We start from the raw sequence: 14,296 nt of genomic DNA on the forward strand, positions 1-14,296 counted from the left end.
CCTCCAGTAAATGGGAATATCTGGGAATAATATCTGGGAATAAATGGGAATATTCCTCTCCTACCATGCCCTAGAGCTGCACTAAACAGCAGCACTTCCCTATGAAAAGTGAAAAGGAGTAACTCGAGTTGGCTCAAAGAGGTGTTGAAAATCTAAGGAAATTGGACAAAAACAAATTGGCAACACCTTAGAGGGATACAGTTCATATTTTTTGGTTACTTGAGTCTCCTGGGCTTTGCAGTTTAATTTGAGCAAATGTTTCATTTGGCACTGCTGGTGGTTCAGTAGTTCTCCAGGCACAGGGACAAATATTTACATCTCACTCATTTTGGTAGCAGAATTGCAAATCTTTCAATTACTGGGTATTGAGAAGTTGTGCATTTGCCTCGTTGATGTTTTGTGTCAGCTGTCTTCCTTACGTATTTATTTTGACAATTTGAGAGAAAAAAACCTGTTAGCAGTTCCAAAATAAGACCCATATCTTTAAATCCCAGAATGCTGTCCTTTCTGTTCATTTCAAATTCATCAAGGAATTTGTTCTAACAGGCAACTGTTGAAATCCACGTACAATTTTTATTTGTGTAATGAAATTGGCATTTTCAATCTATTCAGACACTCTGCATAGATTAAAATGGCTGATGCTTGTGCACTACCAGCTACATGTGGGTCTCTAGTCCAATTAGCACCTCAGGACACTCCTGCAGTATTAAATAAGAGTAATAATTGCCTATGAATAAGCAGAGTATAAAGCAGGAGATAGAGATATGGCTTCTTAGTGACCTGTGTGCATTATGCCTCAAATCCCTTAATCAGATTTGTGCCGCTTGATTCTTCCATCCGCAGAAATTCTGCTGGAGGATCAGGGCCTAAAGTAGTAAAAAATCAATTAATACGACTTTCTAATTTGTGCAGTTGACAAAAAAAAAGAAAAAAAAAACCGCATATAAATAGGGGACATTTTTCTCCTGAAGAGGGGCCGTGCTGAAAGATTTTTTAATTGGATTTTCATTGTGATTGACAGCGCTTGATTATGACAGTAACTTTATTTGGCTGGACTGTTAGAGCCCCCTTGTTCGGGGTGGTTTTTTTCCCTTTTTTCCCCATCAAAGGCCTTTTTTGCTCGGCGGCACTCCCGGCGGAGAGGCAGAGTTTGTGAAAGAGCCTTTTAGCACCTTTGTTGCCGCCATCCCTGGTGACGATTGGGCCCAGCTGGTTGCGGGTCGCAAAATGCTCCTCTCACAAAGAGAAATCTCCCTGGCCTCCATCATTTTAAGAGCTCCAGAAACCTGTTGAGGATTAGAAGTAGCTTTAGATGTGAAATGAGTGTTAAGTATTAGTAATCGGGAGATTAGGGCCCCGGGGACAACGGGAGATAAACAACCGCAATTAAGGCAAATCTGCCAGAGTAAACAAAATTGAGCAGAAACAGATGCCCTCGCCATTTTGGGGGATTGATTGGAGGGCACCGAGGAATCGATTTTTGTCTTGTTTACACTTCCAAACCCCGGTGATAAACTGGGAGGCTAAATATTTCATAGCGCCTGATTTTAGTTAATTTTTCTCGGCTCCTCACAGTGACCAGGCCCGGCCTCGCTCAGCCTTCACAGGGAGCAGCTAATTGCCTATGAAGGGCCCCTGTGTTTAAATGGGCTTGACAGGAATTTAAATTTTGTTTCAATCAACCTCTGTGCTCACAGCCTGCTCCAGTTTCTAATTTTTAAATTAAACATGATTTCTTTTTTATTTATTTTCCTTTTTTTAAGCCACGGCCTCCTCTCCGGAGCCAGCTGTTGGCGCTCCCAGCCGGGGCAGAGCTCGGAGCACGCGGCTTTATTCAGGCTGAAACCCCAAAATCAGCCCTGGAAAAGTTCATTGTCCCATCAGGGTGCATGTGCCTGCTTGGATGTGATGGGAGAGGTTGGGGAGACACTCAGCTGGTGTAAATCAGGATGAGCCTGTGCCTGTTGGGCTGGGGAGAGCCAGGTTTCCCCCAGGGAAAGGCTCCCCTGGATTAAAATAGAGCTCTGAGCATGGAAATGTGCTGGTGGCCTCGGTCCTTGTTCAGTGACCTTGGGAGAGATTCAAAGGAATTGATATTTTCTTCCCCAAGCCAACTAGTGGTGATATATTTTGCTCTCTCTGTGTTTTCAGCAGGGCTCTGTGCATTTATTCCAGCATTGTTTCATACCTGAGCTTTCTCTGCTCCTCAGAGGAGGGGATGTGGCAGCCCCTTCACCTCCATCATTTAATACTTTGCTGAGTCCCTTCACAGAGCCTGCCAAGCACGGGGATGTCATTTTGCACTCTGTGCAGGCAGTGTGTAGCCATGGAATGCAGGATAATCGTAGTGGTACTTCTGAAAACAACTTGTTCATTTGCAGAAACTTCATCACAAAAATGCTAACGAAGTACGAGCTGTTCCATTCTCCCTTTTTGCTTCCAGCCACATCATTTTCAGGGTTTTTTTGCTTTTGTTAATTGTTGTTATTTGTGCGTGTGTGCACACAGCATTTTCTTCTCCAAGGTTTGGGTGAAAAACATTTAGGAGATTGTTTCAGTTTACTTCAGTTCAGTAATTTGCTTAGCAATTTTTTTCCCCCAGTAGAAAAACTTGGGGAAAACAGTTGTTTTCTTCACCCTTCCCCCCGAGTCTAGGGGAACACTTAGTCCTTGTTTGAAGAAAATTCTGTATCAGCTCTGAATCCCTGACCAGCTCTGTTTGGTGTCACCACAACCATTCCTGTGCAGGAGCTGAGGACACTTCTGCAGGTGCAGCTCCACCAGAGTTCAGGTCAAGTGTGCCTTTCTGGTGTGACTCTCTGCTCTTTCTGAGCCCCACTCTCTCATTCTCATCCCAGCCAGGTCTTGAAGCTCACAAACTGAATCGATTTCAAATGAAGCCCCACCAGAAGATGTGCTCCAGGCACACACCTAATGAGCTCCAGCTACTAATGGGCACTGAAGCCACAAACCAGACCAGAGCTGGGCAAAAGTCAAACCTCTTCCATCCCCAAAATGTTGCACCGAGTGTTTCACTCAGCAGAGCTGCTTCTGTTGTCGACAGCTTGCTAATGTTGACAGACTCCATCAGCCTTGGGCCACTCTCCCCATTCCTCCTCTGCAGCTCTCCTTAACCTCAGCAGCACTTGCAGAAGTAAACTCCAATTAGATTTCGTTGCTTTAGTTGGTTTTAAGAGTTTTTTAAGAGTCATAACACAAAAAGTGAAATACCTTTGCTGGGAGCTGGCTCGTTTTTAGCTGAGGAGTGCCAAGGACAGTTACTGCTTTAACAACAAATATCAAAAGCAAAGCTGCTGTGGAAAGAATGATCTGCAGATGGGCAAATAGATTCCTCTGTGCCACAGCCAAACCCTAAACCCTGTAGTAAATTTCAGACCAGTCTTTGCCACAGGAAGGGAACAAATAGCAGATGCAGGGTCCTGCAGGAAGAAGGGTGAGGAGTTTTAAGTCAAGTCAGTAAATTTCAGACCAGTCTTTGCCACAGGAAGGGAACAAATAGCAGATGCAGGGTCCTGCAGGAGAAGGGGTTGAGGAGTTTGAAGTCAAGTACAGCCGGGGGTTGGAGCTGCTCCGATTCCTGCTGTTCTCACCTGAAAAATTCCCTCTTGACCCTTTGTCTGGTGATGAGTTGCCAGCTTGGACACATCAGTCAAGTGCACAGGGGGTCTCTGAGGTCTGTTTTGGGGTCACCACCTGTCCAGAGCTTGGGAAAATAATACTTTAATCATAATGAAGAATCCATATGGCAGTTTAGAAATGGAAATTTGGGTGAGGTGTGTAGACTGTTGCTGTTCAGGTTAAGGAGTTCTTCCTCTTGGTCCATCCATCAGGCCTGGTCACTGTTGTGTTTTGAAGACAAATTCTGTAAATTGCAGGAGAATTTTGGTGCCTCAACAAAACTAAACCAGCTGAAAATCACTTGCAATTAACTTTATCCTATAAAAAGGATAAATGCATTGGTGAAAGCCAATCTACAAACAGATAAATAATAGGAGACAAAAGTACTTCTCAAAAAAAAAGATAGGGAAGAAATATAACCCCAAGGCTTCAGTGCTTAGTTTTGTTATCCATTTATCTTTGTTTTGCATCATCTTTTCAGTGTCTCACATATCATCAGAGGGATAAAATCATTAGTGTGCTAATCTAGGTAGCCATAGTTCTAAGGCTGACCTAGGCTAATCTGCCTTTGCAATTTCAAGTACTATGTTTGACTCCTCTGAAAGTAACCTTAAATTGTAGTCTTGTAAGAATTCCAGAGCTGTATCCTTCACTCCTTCTCCTAATGAGGTTATGACCAAATGCTCATTATAATTGCTTTAGACTCCTTTTAATTTTCAAGCTTATTAATCATAAGAAGAGTTATTTAAAATTGCATAAATTAATCTTAGATTAAAAGCCCATCAAAGCCTCGAAACAATTAAGAATAAGTAGGATTTCCCTGGGGCAGCAAGTTTTATTTTAATAGTGTAGTCAGGTGGATATCAGAACATTGAAGTATGGTAGTGATTAATGTATGCAAAATTTAAATGAGAGTTTTTAAATGGCAAATCTAAATCACATATTGACCTAACTGTAGGCTTTAACTGCATTGTCTGTCATATATTTAAACTGTTTAGTAATCAACATTTTAATTACAGTGTGTGTTAGGGAGGCCATGCAACAAACAAAACTCCCCACTTCCCGAGTGGAGCTGCTCAGCAGGCTGGGCTCTGCTCCCAGCTGAGGAGCAGAAACTTGCAGGAAAACAACCAGACTTGTTCTTCCCTGTGGATGTGTTTTTCCTGCCTAATCTCCAGCCAGAAAACACCACTGGTCCATGCTGGGAGTGCTCAGGGTTGGATTGGAGCAGCCCGGGGTGGTGGGAGGTGTCTGTGCCCAGGGCAGGGGAGGACTGGGTGGGTTTTGTGGTCCTTGCAGCCATGATTCTGTGCTGCCATGGTTTCAGCCCCTGCTCTGGGGCTCTGAGCCCAGCCCAAAGCCGAGCACAGCTCTGGGGTGCTGGAGCCTCTCCGGCGCAGCGAGCGCAGTCCTTGCCCTCAATAGGCTGAGGACAGAACAGCGAGAGAGAACTGGGCCAGCACACCTCGCTCCCAGATCAGGCACAGTCCCAAGGAGGAGCTGCAGTTTTAGGGTTAAGCTCAATCTGTGATCTGCAATCCCATTTGGAGGAGACAAGGAGGCTGCAGCTGACCTTGCTGCAGCTTTGGGACACTGGGGACACTCCTGGCACTCTCACAGGCTGAGCCTCCCAGTCCCTGTTGTTCCAAGCACTTCAGGTGCTCACACTTCCCTTAAAAGGATTTTTTTTAAAAATCCCAAAATTTCAAAAGGAAAACAAGAGTTGGAGCAGCTGGATCACACTTTAAAGTGTCCTGCAGGGTCCTGTCACCCGTGGCTCCGTTCTGTGGCTCTGTGGATTCACGTGTGCTCAGCCTTCAGAGTTTTTACCCCACTCAAGCCTCAGAAGCTGCGTGGGGCATCCCCTGAGGATGCCCTGCCACCTTCTGTGCCTGTGAGTTAACCATGTTTTGGGAGTCTGCAGTGAGAGAATTGGCCTGAGGATTCCTCGCTGCTATTCCTGGCTGTGGGAGCCGCAGTTGGATACTGTGGGTAGCTGGCACAGATAATTAGAACAGCTTTTAGTGTGGCTTGTCCTTGGAGGCAGCAGCTCGAGATGGAAAATCCTCCAGCACTGGAGGCAGGGCTGGAGTGATGAAATCCTCACACGTGCTGAGGGCACTGGAGGGGGACCTGGGGTCAGTTTGGGGCGGTTTGGGTTGCTCAGCACTTTGTGTTTCCAGGAATTCTGGGAAGCTCTGTGGGTTGCTCAGCACTTGGTGTTTCCAGGAGTCCTGGGAGGCAGCTCCAGAGCTGAGCTTTGTGTTTGTCCTGTTGGAGGTGGGACTTGTCCCCCCTTAAACATGAGGATGGGCAGGGATTTCCCCTCGAATCCATGCCCTGAGTTCATACAAGAGCTGTGCACAGCACAGGCACCTCAGGAGCAATGGGAGAACCACCTGGGATGTGCTGTTGGACAGCCAAGTTGGAATTTTTTTGGAGTTGGAGGGATGAGCTGCCAGCCAGGCTTTCCTGATTTAACATTTGCTCCGTGGCTTTCCTTTGAACAGAGCACCTGGAGTGGGGGAAGGCCTGGAACATCCCACCTGCTCTGGGAGCAGCAGGGATTTGGTGTTTTGCTCACATTTCCCATGGAGTTGGTGCTGGCAGGGCTGGAATTCTGCTCAGGGGCTGGAATTCTGCTCAGGTGAAACGAAACAGATCCCAGGTGTCCAACAGAGAGCTGGGTCAGAGGATGCTCTTCCCATTCCCAACTGCTGCTGCCAGGGAGGAATTAGGGAATGGCAGGGAAGGGGAGCAGGCTTCCAGCTTCCACTCTGTGCTTACCAGGGGCTGTGTTTTGTGCAGGAAAAGCTGCACCTGATGCATTCAGAGCATGCCAACACCACCCAACACACTGCAGCATCTTCCTCATCCCCCCTTTAAAAACCTGCAAGTTAAGCAGCGAGTGAGCTTCCCTCAGAGCAGCCTGCAGCCAGCAGTAATATTTATTTTCTCTATTTGTTTTAAGCCTGGGCAGACTGTGGTTTCCTGCACACTGTCCTGATGGAGCCCTGCCCAGCGAGCGTGCAATGCCCCCAGCCCTAATGTGCCATTAATGATAGGTTAATGTTCAGTATAATGTTTTTTGGACTATGGGTTCATTACACTTCTGAGTGCAAGGTCCTTCTGCAGAGCGCCCAAGGTCCCATTGCATTATATCATGCAATAAAAATACCCTTTTCATATCACACACTAATAAACTGTATTTGAAATGCTGTCTGAGGGCACGGCCATTGTCTTCATGGGCTGTGGCTGCAACAGTTGGGATCTTTTTTATTGTGGTTTTTTTGTTGTGTTGAGTTCAGGATTTTTTTAATGGAAGGCGTGATTTGTCTGTGCTGCTTGGTGATAAATGGAGTTCAGGCTGGGAGGGTTCCTGGAAAAAGAAATGTTAAAAGGGTGGCGCCACTGCAACCAGTGCAGTGCCACTCATTTCCCAACCTTCCTTGCATAACCATGAGGAATTTTATTATCATTTTTAATTGGCTGCCCTCCCCAGTCAGCCTCTCACTGTGCCAAGGGGAAAAAATATAAGGAGGTGCTGGAGTGGGTTAGATCCATGTTCTCCCACCATTTGGGATTCGGGTTCCTGCTGTGTTCAGGGAGCACCACCCTTGGGAGGAAAATCTCTCATTTTTGGTGATTTCCAAGGAAATCTGTGGCTGACTGGCATTCCACACTGGGAATGTGCTTTGTCACCATTCCAGGCTGGTAGCTGCCTGTTCAGGGACCTTTAGAGCAGTCTGACATAAACCCTGACTCCTTCTGTGCCTGAAATCCCAGGCACTGCATGAGGGGCATTGTTTATGGTCTGCTGTCCTTTGGCATTGGGCTGAACTCCCTGGAGCTCTCCAAACACAAACATTTTATGGCCAGAGGGTCCTGCTTGTGGGAGAGGCTCTCCTGAAGCTCTGCTCCTCCCTGGATCTGTGTGTGAGGGGCAGTGGAAGTTGTCAGCTGTGCTTTAGACTGAAGGGATTTGGGGCTGTGGGTGGTGATTTTGTATCCCAGAGGGAATTTCATTCCCCTGGACCTGCAGCCCTGCCCAGGATGCCATGCAAGGTCTGTGGCAATAAGCTCAGGGTGGGTTATTATCAGAAACAAAGATTCTTTTTAGGCCAGAGGAGAAGGCCATGAAAGCAAATTGCTGAATTTTAGGGGTAGATAAAATGATGGAACTTTTACCCTTGAATAATGGGGATTTAATTGACTGGGCTAAATGATTGATGGCTGGTGAGCACTGAGTTGGAATTACCAGGGCTCTGTGTTCAGGAGGGCACTGCCCTTTTAATTTGCTGTCAGGTATTTAAATCCTTCGCCTCCCCCTCTGCCAGGAGCTCCCCTGTGAAAGGGTTAAACCTGTCTGGTGGGACACTGCAACTGGAGAAATGTACCCTTTATCAAGAGAACCAGAAGAGACAAGTTCATTTAAGAAGCCTGGTTTGTCATTGTTTATCTCATTTTCGGGGTTGACACACAAAATTAGGCTGCCTGACACTCACTCAGGGCCAGCCCTGGCCCTGTCCTGTCTGACCTTTCCAGCTCCAGGCTCTGCAGCAGCCACTTCCATTCCCTGTAGGATTCCCAGTGCATCCCACTGAGCCAGGGCACGGCACACCAGTACCAGACCAGTAAGAAAAACCACTTTGGGGCTGGATTTTCAACCTCTCTTCTGCTGGCTGTGCTGAGTTCCAGGTATTTTTTAAGGCTGAATATTTTAAAACCTATTTCCCTCTGGCTGTGCTATTTCCAGGTATTTTTAAGGATGAACATTTAAAAATTGGGAAGGAGGTGGCTATTGCACACCTGTTATTTTCTTACCAGGCCAGTAAGGAAAACCACTTTGGTGCTGGATTTTCAACCTCTTTCCTACTGGCTGTGCTGAGTTCCAGGTATTTTTTAAGGCTGAATATTTTAAAACCTATTTCCCTCTGCCAGTGCTATTTCCAGGTATTTTTTTAAGGCTGAACATGTAAAAATTGGGAAGGAGGTGTTTATTGTTTTGTTGTGAACATGCATAGGAGTGTGAGGAGATGTGAAATACACAGGGATGGGATCCTGTGTCCCCAGACATGAAGCTGTGCATGCCACAGCAGGCAGGGAAACCTCACCAGAAGTGGAGCTGGTCCCTGCAACAGAAAATGCATTTCAAGCTCCCACACATTTACCTTTCCTCTGTTCCCTTGCAGTAAATCCCTGCAGGAATATTTAAGCCCAGCAGGTTGCTAGCTTTGGGTGAGAACATATTGCTCACTCCTGGAGTCAGGGCTGGGACTTTATTTGTGGCTGAGGCAGCCTCCAGGATTTATTGGCAGTGTCCAAGCTGCTGGGGCTGTCATTGTCTCCTCTCTGAGGTGACAGCTCTGTCCTGCTGCATTTCTCCCTTGGAGGTTTTGTTTTTCATTTGGGTTTTTCCCTTGTTCTTCCTTCCCTCCCTGTCTCAGCTCCCTGCCCCTTCTCTCCCCCATCCTCTGCAGAGGAATCTCCAGTTTCAGGCACTGCTTTCTGAGTTTTGTGTGCTCTGGGGAATTGTTGCAGTGCTCAGGGTGCCTGAAAAGGGGGGAATGTGGGATTGGGTGCTGAATAATGACAGAATTATGGAGGGCAGGCATGAGTTTGTGAAGAGCTTTCTGAAGGGACAGAAAACCACTGCAGCTGCAGTGCTGGAGACCTTGGAGGAAAACTCCAATAATTCCCTGAGACATTTTTGGGTGCTGAGCCAACTGAGGTCCCTCTCTTGGAGTTTGTGCTGATTTTCACTCCAAATCTCACTGCAAAAGGCCAAGGCCAGGTTTGATGCACTCCTGCATTGCCCCCAGCTCTGTGGGGTTCTTGATAAATGGTTTTCTTGCAGTTGCAGGTGCTGCTGAGTGAGGTCAGGAATTAAAAGCAGCAAAGGGGTTTGGAAGTAGATTTTGGCACATCCCTGAGCACTGGACATCTTTGGGCACTTGTGTCCTCCTTGGGTTTTGGTGCCTGACCTGAAAATGCTGCAGGCTGTCCACCAAGATTTGCAAAAATGGGTCCTGCTGAGTTTTGGTGGAAATCTCTTTTCCCATTCAAAACAAACAACTCAAAAAAATCAGCCACCAGATTCTGAAAAAAGAGTTTCTAGCAAAAACATCCCTTCAGCCTGGGAAGAATCCTCACTGGAGCAGGACAGAGAAATCTGAAAAGTAATTTCAAGTTGAACTCATTCCTAAGGAGAAAAGCGTGGAAACCCCCAGGTTGTGGTGGAATATCCTCAGAAAACAAAGCAAACAGGGTGAGCAGTGTGCAGAGCTGAGGTTTCAGAGCTGAAATTTCGTTTGGAGCAGCCTGAATGCAGGGATGTCCTGGGGGTGAGGGGGCTTTGGCTGCGGGGTCTCTCCTAAAAGAGAAAGGCCTGGCTGGAATATTTGGGTTTGATTGCCCCAGTTCATCTGCCCTGCCCTGTCTGTGCCTCCTGGGTGTTCTCTCCTGCTTCTCTCTGGTGTCCTTGGCTGCTCTGTTGAAGAGGTGAAGCAGCTGCTTCTAGGCTGTGTTGGGGATAAGCATTTCTCTTATTCCTGCACTTTTCCACCCAAAACCACCCCAGTGCTGGGCAAAACACCCCATCCTGTCACTCCCTGCCTTGTCCAGAGTCCCTGTCCAGCTCTCCTGGATCCCCTTTGGGCTCTGGAGGGTCAGTGCACATGGAGGATGTACGGGGGTTGTTAAAGAGAGGAATTTTGAGATATCACACCCATTTACAAGCAGATTAATGGGGTTTTTTTGGGATATCATTTTACCCAAACACCATTCAACAACTGCTCAGCTGTCCTGGAATGGGGCTGGCTCAGAACACAACGAGCAAATGGAATATCAACCAAAAAAAAAGAGCATTTCCAAGGAGTCTGGGCTGCCTCCCACTGCTCTGAGTCAGAGCTTTATGGCACTGCTGTGGTGCAGCCATGGGATGCTGCAGTGGGGTTTTTGCTCCAGAAGGGCTGTGTGTTTTTCTCCTGTGGGGTTTTGCTCCAGAGGGGCTCTGTGTGTTTCTCCGTTGGGTTTTTTGCTCCAGAAGGGCTGTGTGTTTTTCTCCTGTGGGGTTTTGCTCCACAAGGGCTGTGTGTGTGTGTTTCTCCTATGGGGTTTTGCTCCAGAGGGGCTCTGTGTGTTTCTCCGTTGGGTTTTTTGCTCCACAAGGGCTGTGTGTGTGTTTCTCCACTGGGATTTTTGCTCCAGAAGGGCTCTCTGTGTGTTTCTCCTGTGGAGTTTTTGCTCCAGAAGAGCTGTGTGTGTTTCTCCAGTGGGGTTTCGCTCCAGAAGGGCTCTGTGTTTTTTCTCCACTGGGATTTTTGCTCCAGAAGGGCTCTGTGTGTTCCTGCACTGGGGTTTTAGTTCCACAAGGACTGTGTGTGTTTCTCCAGTGGGTTTTTGCTCCAGAAGGGCTCTGTGTGTTTCTACAGTGGGATTTTTGCTCCAGAAGGGCTGTGTGTGTGTTTCTGCAGTGGGGTTTTTGCTCCAGAAGAACTGTGTGTGTTTCTCCAGTGGGTTTTTGCTCCAGAAGGGCTCTGTGTGTTTCTCCAGTGGGGTTTTTGCTCCAGAGGGGCTGTGTGTGTGTTTCTCCTGTGGGGTTTTGCTCCAGAAGGGCTGTGTGTGTGTTTCTCCCGGCTGACCTGCCTGTCCCCTTGCAGGGCCACCCCTTTGTGGTGCAGTACAACGATGGCAATGCCGAGGTGGTGTCCATGTGGGTGTGCAGGATGCTGGAGGAGCGGCGAGCCCAGGGACCCCAGTGAGCTCTGCAGCACCCCGAGAGCTCTGCCCACACCAGGATCTCCACCTTTGGACTCTCAGTTTATCCAGATCGTATTTTACTCCAGCTATTTCCTACAAGCATCAACAAAATCAGGGTGTTTGTTGGCTGCCTTTTCCTCACCGCCACATTAAGGAATTTTCTTAATTGTTTCTTTTGTTGCTGAGCAATTTCCAGGTTTATCTTCAGTTATACTGTACACAGCCTTAAAGCAAGTATTTTATATCTCTATTTTTGGGTTACTGAATGTTCTGTTTCCTGACTCCAGAGTATTTTTTAACTGTTGCTCCTGTCCAAGTGTCCAGAAGATTTCCTGACGAGTTGGTGGCTGTCTCTGAGTGCAGGCAGACACTAAATACTGGGTTTAAGTGTAAAACAAAAGCAAACAGACAAAAAAACCAGAAATATCTGGGCTTGCCCACCCTGTGAGGAGGTGAGGGGTGCCAGGAGGGTCAGCATCACACCAGTGGGTGACTGGGAATGCCCTCTGTGCTCCCAGTGCCAGCTGCTGGGACATGAGGAGCATCCATGGCCGGGCTGTGCAGGCTGATCCCTGGACCAGAGAGGGTTTGGAAAAGGGAGGAGAAAGAGGACAGGGCTCTGCTCTGCAGCCAGCCTGGGAGAGCTGGGAATGCTCCCCTGGAGAAGGGAAGGATCCAAGAATCCTCAGAGCCCTGCCAGGGCCTGGAGGGGCTCCAGGAGAGCTGGAGAGGGACTGGGGACAAGGGATGGAGGGACAGGACACAGGGAATGGCTCCCACTGCCAGAGGACAGGGATGGACGGGATATTGGGAATAATCCTTCTCTGGGAGGGGGGGGAGGCCCTGGCACAGCTGTGGGCTCAGCCAGGTGAAGCACAGGCTCCAGGTTGGGTGCTCCAGGAAAAAGGAATGGCTGCAATGTCTCTGCTGGGTGCTCCTGGCTCCTGCAATTCCTGGGGACGTTTCCACAGCAGACCAGCACAGGTTGGATCAGTGCTTGTGTAAAAATGCTTATTAAAAGGAAAAAAAAATAAACCATGGATGTGAGAGGCAGGTTTGGGGTGAGTGAGTTGGGTGGGAGGAGGTTGGGGTTTGTTTGCTTGTCTTTGCATTAGAAATAAACTTTTGCTAAAAAATAAAAAAAGACTCGGGTGGTTTATTTTCTACCAGCAGCTTCAACCCCCCCACACACAATTCAGTGAATTATTCCTCCCAAACCACTGCAAACCCTAAATGTTATTCTGGAAGCAGCCTGGAAAAGACTTGCTTTCCTTCCTTGGAGGGATCGTTTGTCTTCTTTTGAAGTGTAGAGGTTGCAGGCTTGAACTTACAGACTAAAGTTTGTCTTAATTGCTCTGATGTCACAACCTCGCTGGCAGATAAGAGGCGATGGATGAGCCGGCAGCCCCCGTTCCTCCAGGTCCTTCTGGAAAGTGAGACAAATTCCCTCCCTGTGAGCCAGGCAGGGCGGCGGCAGCGCTGCCATTTATTTATCCCTAACAGTTCAGCAGCTTTTCCTGGATAAAAGGTCTCTCTCTCCCCCTCTCTGTCTCAGATTTAGTTTAAAACTCAGCGATCCCAGGGCTTTTCCTGCTGCTTTTCCTGCCAGGGAGGTTGGGAGAGGAAAACTCGCCCTGGAAATCCCAACTCTGTGTGGGATGGAGCTGGGAAAAACCTGTCTAAAGCAGGGGCAGGATTATAATTCATGTGGTTCATCAGTGGGATGAGTCCAGGGGAATCTGGGGCCTCCATCTCCTTTCCTCACCCGAATCCCGGGATTCAGTGCAGCCGGGGATCTGCTCATTGCCCCTTCCCAGCAGATTCTGGGGGATGGGGCTGGAGGAGAGGGCAGGGGAGGGAAGTTTGGGATGGAGCAGCTCCTCTCAGCCTTGCTGGCATTCCCAGCTGAGCAGCAGCGAGGTTGGGCCTTCCCAAAGCTCCCCCTCCTGCCTGGATACGGGGTCTGGGGCTGCTGTGTCCCCACATGGACCCCAATTCCTGCCACACCCACCACACCGAGGGGCACAGCTGAGGGGGAATGCAGGAAATTTGGCCAGGACGGAGCTCACCCACGTCCTGGACCCAGCCCAGCTTCTCTCCCTGCACCAGGAACATCCCAGTCCGTGTCTGTGCCTTGTGGTGAGCCTGGCACGGGGCACCCCAGCAGTGCAGGAACCCCCAGACCTGCCCCAAGGGATCCCCCAGGGATGCAGCACCCCCGGGCTGAGCAAACCCTGCCTCGGGGCACTCAAAAATCACTTTGAGGTGGCCAGGACACAAAACACGCCCCAGGTGTAACGTCACCCTGTCCAGAAAATGTCCAGGGATGGGAATGAAGCTCCAGGGGGATTTTCCTGGAAGTGCTGGGTGCTGGGAAGGGGCTCAGCAGTGCTGCTCTCCCGCAGGCAGGAGCTGACCCGACCTGGGGCTGCCCGGGGATGGTTTTTCCCTCTCTCCTCTCCCCTGCTGCAATTTTTTGGAGTCTGAATTGTGGCGTTTCTTGGCTGGAAAGGTGGCAGGAAATGCAGCAACATCACACCCTGCAGCTGAGTGCTGCTGGGAGCATGGCATCGGGGTGTGTAAGGAACTCAGCAGAGGATCCCAGAGCTGCAGAGTGACCCCGATCCCCTCCTCACCCCGGCAGCCCCACACCAGTGTCACCTCTCTGTCTCCCCTCCTCAAACCTCAGTGACGATGATTCCCGGGAGTGTGGATGTGGGGAAAACGGAATGTGTCCCATCTGTGCCAAAACTTCCAATATTTCCCCCATTTCCCTTTCCCATTGCCCGGCAAAGCTCCCGTGAGAAGAGCCCGTGGAAGTTCGCCTTTAAATCAGCACAGAATTAGAAAATATTTTGTTTCTCGTATCCCCCGGCCGAATGCAGCCCGCTGCCGG

The 14,296-nt window shown here is 48.7% G+C and overlaps 1 protein-coding gene across 2 annotated transcripts in view; it reads left to right on the top strand.

Moving 5' to 3' along the window:
• MAP2K5 (mitogen-activated protein kinase kinase 5) overlaps positions 1–12,420 on the top strand; it is a 123,360-nt gene extending 110,940 nt beyond the window's left edge. For both annotated transcript variants that reach the window (XM_039722886.1, XM_039722887.1), the window contains exon 22: positions 11,301–12,420. In XM_039722886.1, coding sequence (XP_039578820.1) covers positions 11,301–11,402 — 102 coding nt within the window. In that variant the 3' untranslated portion in view covers positions 11,403–12,420. The remainder of the gene's footprint in view (positions 1–11,300) is intronic.
• The last annotated feature ends 1,876 nt before the right edge of the window (positions 12,421–14,296 follow it).

This window comes from Passer montanus, unplaced genomic scaffold (genome assembly GCF_014805655.1).
Source record: "Passer montanus isolate IOZ18808 unplaced genomic scaffold, ASM1480565v1 scaffold5, whole genome shotgun sequence".
NCBI classification, from domain to species: Eukaryota; Metazoa; Chordata; class Aves; order Passeriformes; family Passeridae; genus Passer; species Passer montanus.